Below are 18,957 nucleotides of genomic sequence, written 5' to 3'. Positions count from 1 at the left end.
TTATTTTTAGTTAACTGTTATTACTGTGAACGTATATATTTGACACCTCTTTAATATTAGACAGCAAATGCATTTAAATGTTGTTAATTGTATGCATATAATTGTGACAGACATGTTAATCTTGCCTTTTAGGGTAATGTCATTTATCTTATCCGAAGAAACTGTTCAAAGTATGTATTATGTAAAGTATGGAAAATTTATTATTGAAAAATAGAACACCTCAAACGTCTTTACAATCTCTGGTTTTGAAATTGGCAGACTCAATATCTAAATTATCATACGTATTAGGAACGTACATGCATTAAATAACTGCATGTAAGCTTGAACGCGGAAGATAAAACAGTCAAATTTTTAAATTGTATTTGGTATAATAAGATGCTGAATCAAAGGTATTTTTTTCCAACCGTAGGAATGAATAGTCAAGCACGTAGCATCTTTTTTGAAAGTGTCGAGGCGGCTTTATCCAAAATATCTTGACAAACAATTTAAAAAAGGTTAATTCTCAAAATCATGAAAGGAAATTCTAATTGTAACTACAATTTGAAATCCTTAATTTCAGTTTCATTTATCACATGCTCCGACAAAAGTGGATGGGGTGGCAAATCCATTCAAATTTCCATTTTTTATATGTAAAGTGAAAAAAGTTTTTGCTGCAAAAAGGTGGGGGAGCCCCCCCCCCCATCCCCTCCCAGTGTAGTGAGTACACACGGTGTGCTCTGGAGTATTCTCATGATCCGGCGCGCAAAAACTATGAATGGGTTATATTATTGCGCGAAGTCCTTCTTTACCATTAAGATCCATGGGGAGGGGGTCAAGTGAATTATTTGACGTTTGTTTTGTATATTTTGAATCGAATGGTTTTTAAAAAATTATCGAATTAACACACACTTGACTAGAAAAATTTTAATGTACATTTAGTAGGACACGCGAGTTATGTACCCTTTCAAGATGAATGAAATCGCCCAATTGATCAAAAATTGCGGGAGATCGGGTCACCCCGAATTCGGCGATTTAGTTCCTACAGTTAATATTCAAGCCATATGAATGCATTTTTGTTTTAATCCAAACTGTTGATTCTTTGGTAATGATGATACTCCAACAGAAATTATTACTTACATTGTACTGTACTAGACAATATGTTACAACTTGGTACGATGACCCCCTCCACCTTTTTTTCTACAGTTCAAATTTTAAATCAGGATTAACCACGTGAATGCTGAACAGCCCTTTTATTGAAAACTCTTGCTAACATTGTACTATAGTTACATTCAATGTATATTTCGCCTTTTCTTTGCATTGAAAATTTGCAATATGTAAACGTCTCCACGTGTTTTGAGTATATTATTTTTGTAAGATTAAATGAACCATTCAATCTTACATAACCAATTTGATATTGTACTTTCGAAAAATAATTATTAAATTATATCTACTCCTTAATAAAAAGGATTTTTCTCTACAAAGTATTTGGCCCTATATCTTTAGTCGCGGAAGCAAACTAAATAGCATGTTAATATGGCTGTTTCATGTATCATGTTTCATATCCCTGACTGACTCTGAGAGCGTATATAATGCCTTTACAGCGACGATACACATATATTTCATACAAAAAATTATCAGTATGAATATAAATATAGGCATTGAATGCTAATTTTTGGATGTCGTCGGTCCTGTGACACACCAATGCGGCGCAGACAAATTATCATTACGCGCGGTATTCAATTTGTCTGCACCGCATTTGGTGTGTCATAGAACCTACGACATCCAAAAATAAGCATTCAATGCTAAAGTAAAAGACAATATGTGACAACCTGTGTCGTTACCCCCCCCCCCCTCTTTCTACCATTCAAATTTTAAATCAGTATCATACACGACGTGCATGGTGAACAGCCCTTTTATTGAAAACTCTTGCTTACTGTTGATTATTACATCCGATATATTGTGAATGCAAATGCTGACACATTAAACATGCATCCGATTCGGTTAATTTTTTTATTAAAAAATCTTGATATTGTTTGCGCCCATTGTGTGCACTGTTTCGGAGAAAGCAACGTTCAATCCGGCGTCATGACGTCAGGCAATAATCCTTGCTTAGTCTAACATAGCTAAAAACAGTGGCGTTGGAAGCAAATTGAATGTGGGGGGGGGGGGGGGGGGCTACACTAATCATCAGAAATCTTGACAAGCAAAAAAAAACCAACAACTGATTCCCAAAATCATGAAATCCTAATCGTTGGGGGGGGGGGGGGGTAGGGGGCAGATACATAGGTGAAAACACAAGGTTTATATATGACCTTATGGCATATACAGAGTCATTAAAAATTCCTGGCTTACTTGTTCTCATAGATTTCGAAAAGGCATTTGATTCTATTGCATGGGAGTTTATTTACAAAGTTTTGCATTTTTCGGGGTTTGGAAAAAATATAATTAGCTGGGTGAAGATTTTAAATACAAACTTTAAAGCAGCTATTTTGCAATGTGGATATCTGTCTGATCAATTTGACATACAGAGAGGTTGCAGACAAGGTGGTCCGATTGCTCCATATTTATTTTTACTGTGTGCAGAGATCCTAGTCATACTTATCAAACAGAACACAAACATTAAGGGTATTATAGTTAATTGTAAAGAACACAAGATAACTCAATATGCAGATAATACAACACTGACACTTGATGGTTCACCAGAGTCTCTTTTTAATTCTCTAGATACATTAGAGTTTTTCTCAAAATTTCCTGGATTAAAAATTAACAGCTCAAAAACCAAGGTGGTTTGGATAGGCTCAAGAAAGTTCTCAGATCAGGTTTTTCTCCATACTCGATGGAAACTCGATTGGGGTAGTACAACTTTTAATCTGTTATGTAGAATTAGATAAAATTACTGAATTAAATTACAACATACAACTGCCAAACATTCTTTCACTGATTCAACAATGGAACAGAAGGGTTTTAACTCCTGTTGGTAGAGTAACCGTGGCCAAGACTTTAATTTTGCCGAAATTGAATCATCTATTTATTTCACTTCCCACACCCGATAAAGCATTTTTATCCTCATTGAATACAGCAATATTTAATTTTATATGGAAATTTAAAGGTGATAAAGTAAAAAGAAAGATAGTTACTCAAGATTACACAAAAGTTGGTTTCAAAATGCTAGATGTCCATAATTTCGTTTCTTCTCTCAAATGTTCATGGATTAAAAGGTTAACTCTCGAACACAAACCATGGTAAATATATATTTTTTGGGCAATTAACGGCAAAGATGTGATAATGAAAATGTTAGAGTTTGGGGATGATTTTATCAGATAGGTGAAAACACAAAATACTGTTTTTGGCAAGATGTTTTTCAATCTTGTCTCCAGAATATCGAATATCGCACATTCATGGTATGAATGGTAATGATAAAATGAGAGAGCGGGTGAGAAAATGGATTGAGCTAGTTAGGAGAATGGGAAGAGAGAACCGGGTGAACAGGGGAAGAGATGGGTGGGAGAATGGAGTGAGAGGGGCGAGAAAGTGGAGAGAGATGGGTGGGAGAACGGTGAGAGGAATGACAGAGTGGGATAGGAGTGGGCTTAGGGTGATAGAGTGGAGTGAGAAAGGGTTGAGAGAGTAGGAAGAATTTGATGTAAGAGTGGTATAAGAGTCTTTGGGTAAGAACGGTGAGAAATGTGGAACAGAGTTGGAAGTTGGGTAATAGATAGGGGAGGGAAAGGGGAAGAAAATGTGCGAGTAGAGAGGGGTGAAAGAGGGAATAAGTTAAAGTAATGGGGTGAGAGTTGATAGTTGGACAAGAGAGGTTAGTAGGGTTGAAAGTGGGGCAAGAGTGGCGGGCGAGTTGGGGCGAGGGATTAAGGGAGGAGAGTCGGGCAAGAAAATGCATGAGTGAGAAAGGAGGAGAATGGGGTGATAAAGTGGGTAAGAAGGGAGATGGAGTGGGTGTAGGAGTGCGATTAAAGGGGCGATAGAGTGGGGGACGGACCGAATGAGAGAAAAGTGGATTTTTATAGATATCTGTAAAAATCAAATTCCAATCATTCACGATTGAAACTTGAAATCTTAATTAGAATTGTTGATCAAATATAAGTATCTCTAATATTGCATAGTTCAATTATATCAAAACGAAATAACCATCCTGCTAATAATAAATAAATCTTTCATGAATTATTTTGCATCGAGTCAAATCAGGCGTTTGAGCTATTGCCAAAAAATATGGATTTCAACGAATAGTAGTCGCAAATTCGTCAAATAAACCAACGCTCAATTAATATTCAAATATTTGATAAACAAAAATGTAATTGAAGAGCAATATAAAATTTTAACAAAAATTATGGACCACATCGCCTTCCTGTAGCAGAGAAGTTTTCGAGATCTCAAACGATTTTCCATATATATATATATATATATATATATATATATATATATATATATATATATATATATATATATATATATATATATATATATATTATACATCACAATATATAAAATAGACACCACATGATATTGAACATACATCACAAGATATTGAACATACTGTAATGTCGTTTTTGGGTTCTAGCCACGAATAATATTTCTTAAAGTTACTTTACGTTTGATTGGATTATTATAATCGTCAAAAATTATCTCACTTTGATCACAAATATGATTAAATTATATATATTTTTTTCTTCTTATTCCCTGTGTTTGACCTATAATGTAATGTGTTTGAGCTCTTCGTTCCAGCAACTGTGCTGAATCAAAGTCACCCAGACCGCAGTCTGAAACCTTTTGTTTAAAATCACCCTCTTGGCTTTTATTACTAGTAAAGTGCCCAAGAATGAAACCGTTCAAAAGTATACATGTAGCATAAAAAAAATCGCTTTCCCTTGTCACGTGACTCGTAATCATCTTAACTTTTTATTTTTAAAAACCCCAAACCCTTATCTGATTCAATAATGCCATATCTTACTTATCAAATGAATAACTAAATTGAAAAGGAACATTAATTTACAATACATCACACAGACATCTTGGTTTACTTTTTTCTAATGATTTAAGTTGGTCTCAATATATTAATAATATAGTAAACAGTGCATACAAAAAATTAGGAGTTTTGAAAAAACTTAAGTTTACTCTAGGTAGAACTAATTTATCAAAAATGTATATCACGTTTATTAGACCAATTCTTGAATATGCTTCTGTAGTATGGGACGGTTGCAATATGTTTGACATGGAGAGATTAGAAAAAGTTCAATTAAGTGCTGCAAGGATTGTTACTGGTTTACCCATTTTAGCATCTACAGATTCTCTCTACACAGAAACTGGCTGGGAATCTCTGGTCAGTCGACGAAATAAGGCTAAATTAATAACCATGTTTAAAATTCATACAAATCAAGTACCTGAGTACTTGAGCAATATTATTCCTCCCGTAACAAAAAATGTCTCAAAATATCACACAAGAAATAGCGAAAATTATAGTGTTCCAATCAGCAGATTAGAACTTTACAAAAAATCTTTTGTACCTGACACCATTCGGAAATGGAATTCTCTCAAATTAGAAGTTAGGGAAGCAACGTCTCTCAAAATATTCAAGAAAAACATTACTGAAAGTATTCCTCAGCCTCCAAAATATTTTTCATTTGGTAAACGCACTATTAATATTTTACATACCAAGTTGAGAAACAACTGTATTTTGAATTATGATCTGTATAGAAGAAACATTATTGAATCACCCAATTGTATTTGTGGTCAAAAGGAGGATGTTTATCACTTTTTCTTTATATGCAAGAATTATGTAAATGCAAGAAACAATCTTTTTGAATTACTTTTTAATAGGCTTGATGAAACAATTTTAATTAACTCACATTCGCTTCTTTGGGGTAGTGACAATTTGTCTTACAATACAAACTGCTTTATTTTTTCAGCAGTTCAAAAGTTCATTAATGAGTCTGGAAGATTTAATAATTAAATTCCTTTTTGCTTTTGCTTTCTATACTGTACATTAACGTTATCTACTATATATTTGCAATTACTTTGTAAATGTATGTCCATGAATTTAATTATTATAAAGTCAATAACTATAAGTAACATGTAATATTACATGTACTATGACAATTGTATATATTGTATGTATTATCATTAGGAGAGGAACTTGTAAGTTGTAAGAACTTGTTTCCGATCCTTTTGTGTTACTTACACAATAAAATATGTTCAAATCAAATCAATACATCACAAGGTTTTCGAATAAAGCAACGTGTTGCACGCCATGTTCCCGCACATGCACTATAGCAACCTCTAATTATACACCGTCCACTAATGATATAATGTTGCATTAGTGGTCAGGATGTTGACCACTGTACATATTTCACATTTTTTTCCCATATCATTAGAGGTTACGATTTTTGACCGGTAATGACATAAATCCGAAATTATATCATTAGCGGACGGTTAGGTTGTTCGTTAATGATAAAATTATATCATGAGTGGTCAACATCCTGATCACTAATGCAACATTATATCATTAGTGGAGGTTGCTACAATGCACAATGACCAATGGGAGAGTTATTTGTTTTACATGTATTTCATAAAAGACCTACCAAAACACAGGGATAGTTAAAACACACCAATTAAGAGAAAACTGCTCATATTTTGATGAAAAAAATATATTTAATATTTGCCTTTATCTCCTCCTTCAACAAAATAATTCATAAATGTGTTTTTAGTGCAGTAAATATCCGGCAAACGAAGAAGTGCCGAACCCAGCACCATAAACAATGTGCGAGCAAAAAAGCATATCGGATACTCGTATCCATACACGATCTCCTGAGTTCATCCGGGTAACAGCGGTCCCTGACGACACGGCCCAGTCGTCGTGATCAGCAGCATCGCTTATATAATATGCTAAAACTGCACTGTTCTTTACAACGTCATATTTCATGCATGTGCGATCTCCCGATAAAATAGTCCAAGCGAAGACGTAGAGACCGGAAACCGGGGCCACGAATTCCCCGGCATGAACCGAATATCCGTTCCCCTCATTCAAGAGAACTTTATCGAAATGGATGGCCTGGTGAATTCCAAGATTCTGAACGTTATTGCTGAGATGGGCATGAAAAGCAACCTGGGATGCCTGCCCTTGTGGGACAATCCGTCTCTCCCCTAAGATAAAATAAATATGTTTATTTACAGTACATTTTTTGCAAGTAAGATTAAAGAGAATGTCCATGCACACCAAAATAAATCATAACTGCTTGTCATATTGTAAAATTTGAATTTTAATATAAGTATCGTCAATTATTACCTTTACATGTAAACTAATAAAATATCAAAAATCGAAATATATTTGTATTAAAGATTTCACATCTTAATGCAGCATAATGAATCATTTAATTGATGTTAAAACACACCTATCCAGTAAACTTGAAACAAACAATATGACAGAACTATGAATACATGGATCTTTTTATAAAACCATGCTATTGCCTACGGTTTCAAGTATCCAAATAAACACGGTTTGTACTCACTTGTCTCTGCGTTCGATTTAGAGGATTCGTTACATCCACTTTGGCAAGACTTCAGACTCTGTTTAAGCATGGACATTTCTTCTTCCAAATGTTTAAGTTTTGTCTGTTTAAGCATAGACATTTCTTCTTCCAAAGTCTTTAGCTTTTGCAAAATCGCGATATTTTGACTATTTACGCTATCTTCAAGAGTCGTTTGCAAAAACAAACAACGCCATCTCTAATGCAATGCAGACTCCAAAAGACAGAAACATGACGGGATCTTTACGACAGTAAGTTAGTAGATCGTTGTACATAGAGTATTGCACTCAGCGCATGATTTTTATCAAGTGAGCCTTATAATAGATAACAATTAGGCGGTCAATGTGTCACTTCCTTAACCTGAACACCAATGTGGAAATCCAAAATAGATTATAGTAACTAAATAATATTAAAAGCAATAGTATACAGTCAAAACTTAATAAGTTGGCAATTCCTTTACAGCATCTAGCTGAGTGCAATATATGCATGCATGCATTTCAAAAAACAGAAACTATACATTGTTTCCAATACTGATTTCTTATTGAAAATGGTATTCAACGGTTTATATAGAGAAAAGTTCGTGGCCAAACTATTTTAAAAGATATAGGCCTATCTTCAGTGTAAATAAAACAGGGAATTTTTTTTTTCGGGGGGGGGGGGTAGTTTTTGTTTTTGTTTTTGGCTGTTTGTTTGTTCGTTTTTTTGTAATTTTCTTATATTAAAAAAAATCGCGTAAAACAATTGAAAGCTAATGGTATGAAATGAAAGATAGTAGTAAAAATGTACATGATTTTATATAAGAAATAGTGTACGTTTTAAAATTTCCGGAAAAATTGTTTCCCCCTTTTATATTTCCTAATATAATTTTACCGGATGTTTTGAATCTGTAGTTTTGAGCCACAGTGACTGTTAAATTTTGTGGATTTCTTAGGTATTTTAATTCTTAGCACGACTTTGAATCAATTATTGAATGTGAAATGATACGTGTAGAACTCTTTGATGGACAATTTGAATGAAATAGACCCAACTTTACTGTTTCTATCCTATCACAGGGCTGCAAACAAATATTTCTTTTTTATATCAGGTCCAGTATCAGTGTAGATCAGGCTACGTAGCTTGATTTTCCTACAGACCTACACAGCTATATTTACCCACAGGAGTCGGCAATCTAATCATAAATAATAACTAGAGTCAAAATATATGTAAAAACCCAGCCATGAGCTTCGCTTCGCTCACTTCGTTTTGGCTGGGTTTTTAGTTATTTTGACTCTATAGTCTGTCCCAAGATATTTATGCTGCACATTTGGACGATTTTTAATAAAAATACACTTACCTGTGAAAGAAGTGCAATTGAAATAGTTGAAAGGGATATTTTCCAAGATAATTTCATTGACACATTATCATCTTTCACTCGGAAAAATTCACAGGAACGAAAACAGATTCCTTACGGAGATTTATAATGGGGAATGTTTACATTTTTGTCCATTCGGAATACACTCGGAATACATCGCGCAATATTTCAACGTTATCATCCGGGCTTGCTGCAATACAAAATCTCCGTAGACATAACATTTTTTAGCATTGTATTGAAACCTGATAAGCTAACAGGGGCGTTTTGACTGAGAAATCTTGGAAATTTTTCATACTTTTGAATGAACATCGTTTGAATCCTGAGGTATTTATAAATATCAAACAATTAATCCAAACGTGAATCCAAAATATCTTGGGACAGAGTATAGTTACTATTTATTGATAAGATTGCTGACTCCTGTGATTTACCTGCCTGAAGATGGATTATTTAGCAACATTTATGCAATTTGGCTTTTGTGTAAAACAGACAAAAAGTCACAAGGAAACCTGTATTTAAAAAAAAACCAACCAAAAGCAAGAATAGTTAAATCATCGCTATTTTTGAGCAGTTTTTTAAGCAACACATGCATTTCTATTGCTTGAGCTGCTGTTGAGTAGATGCATGACACATTGTTTGTGATGAGGCATGGAAAAGTGTGATTCAGTAGTTGTTTGGTACCACATTATTTGGTAAACAGTACGTTATACATAAAGCCTCAAGCTTGAAAACAAATTAACTGCAATATTTTCAACACTGAATTTTTCTTGAATTGTTTTCAGATTAGTTCATTGTTGAAATTTATTGCTGTTTATGCGCAATTTTTTGTACAGATGCGTATTTATGAAAAAAGTATGACTTACTAACTAATTTACCTACTTCAGGTAGGTAAATAAAGCTACTTATATGTTTATAGGTAATTTAAGCTACATGTATGTACATGTAGCTATAGTGATTGTACTGGATCTGTTTAACTCTACTGTTCGAGAGATTAATGTCTTTAAATTGAACCTTTTTTCTTCTTATTCTTCCATCAAAGCTCATCCCTCAGTTGACCAAGTTTTCTTGAAAATTCTATGCACACGGCGACTCTTACCTAAGAGTTATGCAGCAAATAGCTTTAGCTGGTCAGGTTTCATTACACAGTTAAAATTTACAAAGTCTACAGGAATTTTGCATTGTGTAAGACATAAAGACTTAAAAGTGTCCAGATGATGGGTGACTGAGTAGAATAATTGTGTTTTCTGTGACTTCCAAAGAGGAAAAAAATATCAGATTTTCCCAGTACACATCTTTTTTTAAAAAAAAACAAAAAGATGATTTTTTGTTACTGTGAATTTCTCTGGAATAAAGAGAAATGAGGTGTCAATAAAAAAAAAAAAAACTTGGATTGTTTCCCTTTGATAAATTTCAATGTACAACTTTGACTAGTCTGTGTATTTTATTTGAAATTATCAAAACGAAGGAAAAACGAGGGAAATGGTAACTTAAGACAGCCTATATATTCAAAACTTCTTGGGAAATACCTGTAAAATTTACCAGAGAACTTTATTACCAATAGTGGTCCCATTTAGTGTATAGTTTTTCAGATTCATTTCAAACTCTGAAAAGTTTAATGGTTCAGGGCCCTAACTCTTTTTTCCACATTAAATGATTTTGCACTTAAAATTACATGTATTACTGATTTGTGGTACTGTAAATTCCTAATTAAACGCGGGGAATTAATATCCGCGTAAAATCGCGAGAAGCATCCTTCCCGGATTTTAAAATCTCGCCATTATTTTCTGAGAGTTGAAAACTATGAGAAATAAGGAGAAAAGTTCCACGTTCGCGATTTTAAATTCTCGCGATTTGACACAAACCAGCGGGGACGCAGAATTAAGTACTCGCGTAATATAAGGAATTTACAGTATAACATATTTATATCCTGAATGGGCTGTTTATCCCATGTGGGTGATTACTTCCAACTTCTTTAACAATATCAATTGATTTGATTAAATTAAGATTTGAATATTGGATATATACCATATTGGTTAATAGCAAATATCTTACAGAAGTTCTTATCAGGCAAAAAGTTAATTATGAACATTTACATTGTAAAGGTTTATTAATCTATTTTGTTAATATAATGTTGACTCTTAAAAGAAATTTTTGAGCGTTTTTTTTTTTTTACATGTAGCAAGATCAAAACACAAGGTTATACTCTTCTGTTCAGGACCAATAGATTTTCCTAATTACACAAGAAAGACTGGATTCCATTTTCCAAGATCGTTATTTGACATCAAGTGATCAGGAATTAGTGCAAAAGCTGTCATTAAAACTCAAAGAATTCTCTGAAAGGACACCAGATTCAAAGAAAATGTAAGTTATTCTAAATCATTTTGTTAATAAGAACATGTTCTTGAATTGCCAAATTTTCCTCTTTAACACTTTTAAAAACAGTTGTTCAACATCTAGTAATGTTTGAATAATTGTGCCTTTATCCTGCTCATTTTGATCAAATGAAATACTTGTACAATTCTTAAATTCCTATTCTAGAGTGCTGTTATTCCCAGTAGTCAATAGTTATCACAGATTCCTGATTCACAAAGTTGTCGAGGATTTCCCTGAACTACACAGTTTCTCTATTGGACAAGACCCCAACCGCAGGACAGTTGTGACCAAAGTTAAGAGGCAAGCGTCTATACATGAAAAACATGGGCACCTGACAACTCAAAATTCTCTCTTATGAATATATATTCACCTCGCTTTAATAATTTATGAAAAGAAGTAGAAAATATTTTGAAATATCAGGTGCCTGTGATTTATCTCAAAAAAAAAAAGATGATTTGTGAAGATGCACTGAAATAAATTAAAGTAGTTTCAAGTATAACTTCAAGAATATTTCTACATTCAAATGCATTAGACAATGTGACAAACAAGTCCCAGTAATTCAAAATGACTAAAATCTGAAATTGCTTGCCTCAACTTCAGGATAGACCAAGAGGAACCGTGGTTCATGTCTGCCCCTAGACCTCAATCATCCAGGGGAAGGGGCAGAGGTCGTGCTGGGGGTCAAAGTGCAAGCAACAATGGCGGGGGTAACGAGGGAATGGGCGACGACAGTCATAAGGGAAGCAAAAATGTTTCTCCAGCTGGAGTAAATAGGTAAATTATGTAATTGAGTTCTCGAAGAGAACTTAATGGGAAACGAAAGTACTAGTAATGCATCTACTTTGACATAATGTGTATGTACATGTTAGCATTAATTTAAAAATAGTTGAATTATGTTTTCATTGAGTAGTTATGCTTTTACAGCAATTATAAAAGCCAACTGTTAATGACTTTATAGGCAAAGACAGAAAAAGCCGGAGGTACAGCGTTATGTACCAAGGGGACGACGCCTCCTGAACCAACAGGAAGAAGAAACAAGGGTGGAGCATGCTGAACCTGTAGACATGGGAGACAACTCCTCACCCATAACAAAAGATGAAAGCAATAAAATTTGTACCGAAACTACGAATGAACAACGCCTGTCGAGAAATGCTAAAAAGAGAACCAAGAACGAAGTTTATATTCCACCTGGGAGGAGGACACAGGGGGAGGAGGAGAGCCCAGAAACTGGTGGTGGTACATGTAGATCTCAGCAGTTTGAAGACTGCAGTGCTGTGTCTACCAAACCTGCTGAGTCCTTGGAGCAGAAACTGTCAGAAGGAGCCGAAAAAGATAGAAAAGAACAACTAACTTCAGGAAACGGAAAAGAGGGAAAATCTGAAATTGTGGATCATAAGGATATGGATGAAGCAAGGAATATTACAAATGACCGTGTAGAAAGAGTTGACGAACAAACTGTAAATGAATATATCTGTGATAAAGAGGAGGAGAAGATGGAAGAAGGTATGGAGGTCGGTGAAGGGGATGTTGTAAATAATGACTGTGTGGACCAGGATAAAAGTGTTTCAGTTGAAGAAGCATCGAAAGAGAAAGTAGGAATCTTAAATGAAAGTGAAAGGATAAGCTCAAGTGGTGAAAGGAAAGAAGCAGGTGAGACAATGGAAACTGGACCTCAAGACACAAAGCAGGAAGATGAGGATGATACCCCATTAAACTGGGATGATGATATAGAAGAAGGCAATGAGGATGATGCATCAAAAGAATCAAAGAACAATCACAGTGAACTGAAAACAGAAGTGAAAGTACAGACAGATCAACCCAGTGAATCGAAATCAGAGGTTAAAAAGATCAAACTAAAAAAGAAAAAGAAGAGTAAAGTTTTGAATGAAGGAAAAGCGGAAGAGGAAACTCCTGCTCTGGAAAAGAAAGGGAAGAAAAAGTCCACCAGATCAAATATCACTGTGTTCGACATGATGAATATGCATGAGCTGCAAGAGGATAAGGTTGAGAAAAAAGTGGAGACCAAAGTGGAAACAGTTCACGAGGAGAAACAAGAAAAAGGTATAGATTCCAAACAAGGCCAAAATAAAAAGTTTTTATTTCCATGAGGCTTCCAGTTTTGAACATTTATGTTTAATAAATATATGTATAATTGGCGATAATCAACATATACATATAGCATTCAAGACTCTATAGACTTTCTTGGTTCTAAAAGTACAACTAATTCAATTAATTTACTAGTATGGTAGATCAGAATATTCAGTGTGTAATGTAATAACCTGTACAAAAACATTGAAATATTTAACTTCAGAGCGTACAACAGTGCTCTTCATTGTATATAATGCTGTGAGAGTTATACAATAGAAGGCTCATCTCAGATATACATTACCCATACCAGATTATGGAGGAAACACATTTTTTTAATTTGTGTTTACAAAATAAGAATAGTATTTAAGAAAAGAATTTCTTTTTATATTGCAGAAAGTGTGTCGAAGGGAGATGACTGTGATAAAGAAGATGGAGAAGAGGAGGATGATGACTGGGACAAGATGTTTGATGATGATGGTGAATGTCTGGACCCCTCCGCCATGGATGAGGTTTGTGTCTCTCAGGTACTAGCTTCTGAGTAACAGTACCTTATCAAAACTTAAAGCATTGCATTGTTTTATCTATTTTCATGGTTAGATGCTGAGTGACTATTTAGCATAAAGAAGAACTTTTAAGATATATCATGTACTGGGAGTATATAAAATCAGAGAAATTCAGAATTTAATTTTAATGTTTCATTACAGTGTTGCACTTTGAGGTTCTTGAATGTATTACTTTGATTTGTTAATGATCAAGTTGTGTTTTTGTTTTTTAGTTAACAAAGACTGTAGGAAAAGTCAAGATTGAGAAAGCCACCATAGATTATTTGGACTTTAAACCAAAAGAGCCAGACTATGATGGTTGGTAAATATAAGCCTTTAGTTAGTCCTGTTTAAAGCATTTCTAAAAAAAAAAAAAATTCTTGATTTATGGTATGTTCTTGGTTAATTTTGCTGTTTCATATAATTATGATGAAAAAAGAAATATATGGGATTGCTTTTCTTTGTTTTAGATATGAACCATGTTATAGAAATCTACGACTTTCCTACCGAATTCAAAACAGAGGATCTGCTTTCCGTCTTTTCCCAGTTTAAGTAAGCGATATGTAATTAATATATAACTGTCAGATTTTTACAGCTTTCTTATAATGATTAAAAATATTCACTGACGTGTCTGTGAATTAAGTGCAATTTTTAAAATTAAAAAGTCAGTGCAAGTCCAAAACCTTACCGTAAATCTTACCATCGCAGTTACAATCCAAACGACTTTGAAGGGGTTATCTCCTCTTTTTGAAACTCTCACAGAAGTTAACAGCAATATTTTTTTTTCTGTGCTTTGTAGGAATAAAGGCTTTGATATCAAATGGGTGGATGACACGCATGCTCTGGGTGTCTTCTCCAGTGTTGTAGCAGGTTAGTATGTGTTAAGGTGGCTCACTACACCTTGAAATATTTTCTCAAATCAGCAGAAAATTACTTTATTAAGATAGATATCATAATGTATAAGTAAGAAGTATTTCAGTCAAATAGGCCAAAAAAAATGTGCAATTTTGGATGAAAAATTACATTTTCGAAAATTTAATTTAGTAAACATTAACAAAAGCTCCAGGCGGATTTGAACTCATTGTCTGCGGTTCAGAAGCCCAATACACTAACCACTGAGCTACGACGTTATACAACCCTGTCGAACGATATAAACAGTTTGACAAAACGTTCAAATCGCCATCTTGTGACGTAGTGTCTTAAAAAGTATAAGTCTGGGTGTAGTGAGGTACCTTAAATTGTCCAAAATTTGCTTTAAATACACATATACAATAGACCAAAGAATAAGAAAACTAAACTGATAGTTTTTTTCTGAACATGAAGAAATCCCATAGTACCTTAAACCTCACTACAAAATGTAGAAGTATCTTCCAAAATTTTACAAAGGACAGGGTCACTATATATGATATTAGTCAATTTTGGCCCCATAATTTGCAATTTTTTAAAGTGTTTCAGATACATTAAATTGTTTTGTTATTTTTCAGAAGAGTTGATATGAAATATATTTTTGGCCTATATATTTCATTTTTTTGCGCTCATTGGCAGCTAGTATATGACGTCAGAAGTTACGCTATTTTTATAAATCAATCAAAATCAGTGAAAATTTGACATTTTTCAAATCTTTTTTTCGAATGGGAAATATAGAGCAACTCTTTGAACAAGAACAAACTTTTTTCACTTATAAGTACTGGATAGATACATCTTTGGTAAAAATATTTTGGTTGTTTAAGCAATCGCTCAATGTTTAAGCTGTTTTATGCTAAAAATGTGAAAAAGGCAGTAAAAAGTGAACTTTATGATGTCATATTTTTAAATTGTGGGCACTTTAATCAAAATGAAAGTTATGAAAAAACTTCAAATGTATATATGTACAAAGAAAACAAAGAATAACAGTAAAATGATTACGTTCATTTAAGGGGGCCATTTCAGGCTCAAACCATATATAGTCCTTCGACTGCCAAATTTCTCAATTTAAAAGTATTGTGTTACTTATCAATCATGTCAATTACATGAATTTTTTTTATTTCACTCAATAGTTTATTGTGTATAGTAAAACATGCTTATAACGAAGTCCCAGGAACGGCAAATTTTACTTCGTTATAAGCATATTTCGTTATATCCGTTAAGTTTACAACTTGAAATAAAGTCACAGGCAATAAAAATCACTTCGCTGTAAGCATCAATTCACTATAAGCATGTTCGCTATAACCGTGTTTTACTCTACTAAGTAAATGTAATTTAACTATGAGCTTATGTGTGCTTGAAATTGTTTTATTAAAATGTCATTTGTATTTATGAATTGCAGCTCAGGATGCCTTGAAGACCGCCCATCCTATGTGTAAGGTCGGGCCACTCTCCGAGGCAAGCAAGGCCTGTAAGGCTAAAGCGAGGCGGTGTGTAGGTGAGTAAGGGGGGTAGATCGGGTAATTAGGTTTATATGTTATATCTATAGCTTTAGTGATATACACCATGTATTCTCATTATAATATACAACAATTCACAAGGGGTCATCAGTGAGATGTTACCCAGTCCAAAAAAATATTGACTGATCAATATATTTTTAATATTGCTTGGTTAGGAATAATATCAAAAGAATACTTTTTACAATTTCAATTAATCGCAGTTGACCTGTAGACTGGTTGACTTTGAAGTAAATATACATGTACCTTCAGGACTCCAAAACAGTGTGAAATTATTATTTATTGACATCTGAATTCTTGTGATGAACAAAATGTTGGATCAGTGATAGTTTTCTCCTCCTTGAGAGTACTTTATGTATTTCTTCTGGTGATTCTGTCATAATAAGATTTGTAATACATGAAAGTATAAAAGCGATAAGACCTGTGTCTATATGGACATTGCAGAGTTTCTCCAGCCTTACAAGCCTCGCCCCGAGACCACTGCAATGACAGCACGTCGACTTGTGACTGGGGCCCTGGGGATTGCCCCCAAAATTTCCAAAGAGCAGCGTGAGATGGAGAGACAGAAACTTAAAGAAGCAAAAGGTATGTTGAAGGATTACCCATTTCATTTCAATTTATAAGTTTAAGATCGTTGATCTCGCCATTGATTACATATGAATTATATTAATTTTGTAGGCATGAATAATACTACATGTCTACAAATACCTCACCATTTATGATGTGTATCTTTTACTGAAACATTATCTTTAACAAAATGGGACTGAGAAAAAATCTTTGAGATATCAGATTATTTGAGATACATGCACTTGTGCGGATCTTGAAGGGGGTCAAGATTCAAATTTCTTTAATTTACAGTATAAAATTATCAAAAATATGACCCCCTTTCCCCGAAAAATTTTCTTCATTTGCTGTATGAAGGTAAAATATAAGGAAATAGGTGGTTTGGACCTCCAGATCGCTTAGACATATCGATAATATTCAAGATTCTGGTTTCATAGTATTCAAATATGAAAGCTCAATTAGTTATGGAGAGTGTCTTTTTATTGAACAGAGAAGAAACGAAATGACAGAAAGCAGAGAGAAGATATCTGGGAGGGAACAGTAGCCTCCAACAGCTCTTGACCATAGTCACATGGATATTGGTATCAGAACATCTGAACGGAGTAAATCGTAAAAAGTTTATAAGAAGGTGACTGAACTAATTTGAAAGTGAAAGTTGAACTCCCAATCAGTTTTTAATTAAGTTATTACATTAGGACGATGCATGCGTTGTGTTCTCAGGTCAGGGTAAGTTGTCGCTATGCAGTTTGGAGATAAACTGATAAAACCCTCATAATATGATTATAATGATGAAGTGAAAAATATTGTGTGTGTATACATTGTATATGTCTTTATCAGGAAAGCTTCAGCTTCATTTTGTAAGGAAATGATGAAGAACCGCAATGATACATTTAGGAAGGAAATAGTATGCAATAAAATTACACATGTCTCTAACTGTATATGCTCAAAAAATTAATAACAATGTTTTGTTATAGGGATCATTGATAATTTGGCCTTTTATTGTTATGAATTAATGTATTATGTGTTTGAATTCATATAACCTAGCTAATTTTTAAAGCAATCTTTGCAGTAAAACTGCTGTGTTGTTCCATTATACACATGTTGAAGTGCTTGTATTTATTTGTTATCATAGTAATTTTAATAGGAATTGTCACAATGGTGCTGAATAATTTTTCAGTTTTCAGTGTCAGACTTATTTTTTGAAGGAAAAAATAGATTTTTAGTATGGCCATTTTTGGGGGAAATACATTGTACTTATAAACTCTTTTGAGATTACATGTTTTCTTTATATGAATGAAATGACAGTGTCTCCTAAATCTTGTTGTGAAAGTATGAATAGCTTTGTAAGAATATATAATTATTTAAATGTGTTAAGTGAAAGGTGTGGTAGAAAAATGAAAATCTATATTTTTAAAATTGAATGTAAGAGAATTTGTAGAATAAATTTTTTTGTGATTTATCATTTTTTAAAGCTTATTATTTATGCCATAATGAAATTTTTTTTCACCTATATTTAAAAACCAGGATTGTTTTTGAAATTAACAACTTTATAAGCTCTAGAACTTATAAAAGCAGTTAGTAATATAAACATATAAGTATATATTATATATTACAGTAACAGTAATTTAGTGAAATTTTATTACTAACTTTTCATAATCAATGTATCAATTAGTTAAAAGAAAGATGTTAACATAAACCATAATTTTAAAATGCTTTCTTTGATGATTCATTCGGGTTATGAAGGTAGCGATCATTGCAGAAAAATTTTTACATACCCCCCTAACGCTGGTGATGTATTTTTCTGCAATCGCCATCTTCATATCCTGAATGAATCATGAAAGAAATCATTTTATTGTTTAAATATTAACATAAACCAAGTATAATTCCCTCTATTTCTTACGAAAACTTGTTCTATAGAACAGCCAGACTGAAATCTACAAGCCCCGTTTGTTGATTGGTCGAAATGTAATAAAGATCACAGGACTGCACGAAATAATTATGATGTCGGACTCAAAATCCTATAGAATACGTTTTGGCTTTTTCTTTTACCTTACGTACTGATGTACATTAACAGTAATTTAGTGAATTTTACTTACTTTTTACAC

General features: G+C 33.4%; 1 protein-coding gene across 3 annotated transcripts; it reads left to right on the top strand.

Moving 5' to 3' along the window:
- Positions 1–8,377: 8,377 nt before the first annotated feature.
- LOC105318700 (myb-like protein X) lies at positions 8,378–18,311 on the top strand. Of its 3 annotated transcripts, none has more exons than XM_034473102.2 (12): positions 8,378–8,448; positions 11,045–11,226; positions 11,404–11,538; positions 11,839–12,012; positions 12,197–13,299; positions 13,720–13,835; positions 14,102–14,186; positions 14,339–14,420; positions 14,668–14,738; positions 16,174–16,269; positions 16,733–16,873; positions 17,343–18,311. In XM_034473102.2, the coding sequence occupies exons 4-12, from the start codon at positions 11,864–11,866 to the stop codon at positions 17,411–17,413; spliced, it is 1,914 nt and encodes a 637-aa protein (XP_034328993.2). In that variant the 5' UTR covers positions 8,378–8,448; positions 11,045–11,226; positions 11,404–11,538; positions 11,839–11,863; the 3' UTR covers positions 17,414–18,311. The 3 variants fall into 3 exon arrangements, with proteins under 3 accessions (XP_034328993.2, XP_034328990.2, XP_034328992.2); XM_034473099.2 differs by having other exon boundaries at positions 13,720–13,850; XM_034473101.2 differs by having other exon boundaries at positions 8,381–8,448; positions 11,081–11,226; positions 13,720–13,850.
- Positions 18,312–18,957: the final 646 nt, after the last annotated feature.

Source organism: Magallana gigas, chromosome 8, assembly GCF_963853765.1.
Source record: "Magallana gigas chromosome 8, xbMagGiga1.1, whole genome shotgun sequence".
NCBI lineage: Eukaryota > Metazoa > Mollusca > Bivalvia > Ostreida > Ostreidae > Magallana > Magallana gigas.
Note: the sequence above shows the minus strand (reverse complement) of the source record. Positions and strands in the feature narration are given on the sequence as shown.

Coding starts and splice junctions, on each gene's coding strand:
- LOC105318700 (XM_034473099.2), top strand. CDS start 11,864: ATGTCTGCCCCTAGACCTCAATCATCCAGGGGAAGGGGCAGAGGTCGT. Junction 12,013..12,196: donor TCTCCAGCTGGAGTAAATAG/GTAAATTATGTA, acceptor ATGACTTTATAG/GCAAAGACAGAAAAAGCCGG. Junction 13,851..14,101: donor ATGAGGTTTGTGTCTCTCAG/GTACTAGCTTCT, acceptor TTTGTTTTTTAG/TTAACAAAGACTGTAGGAAA.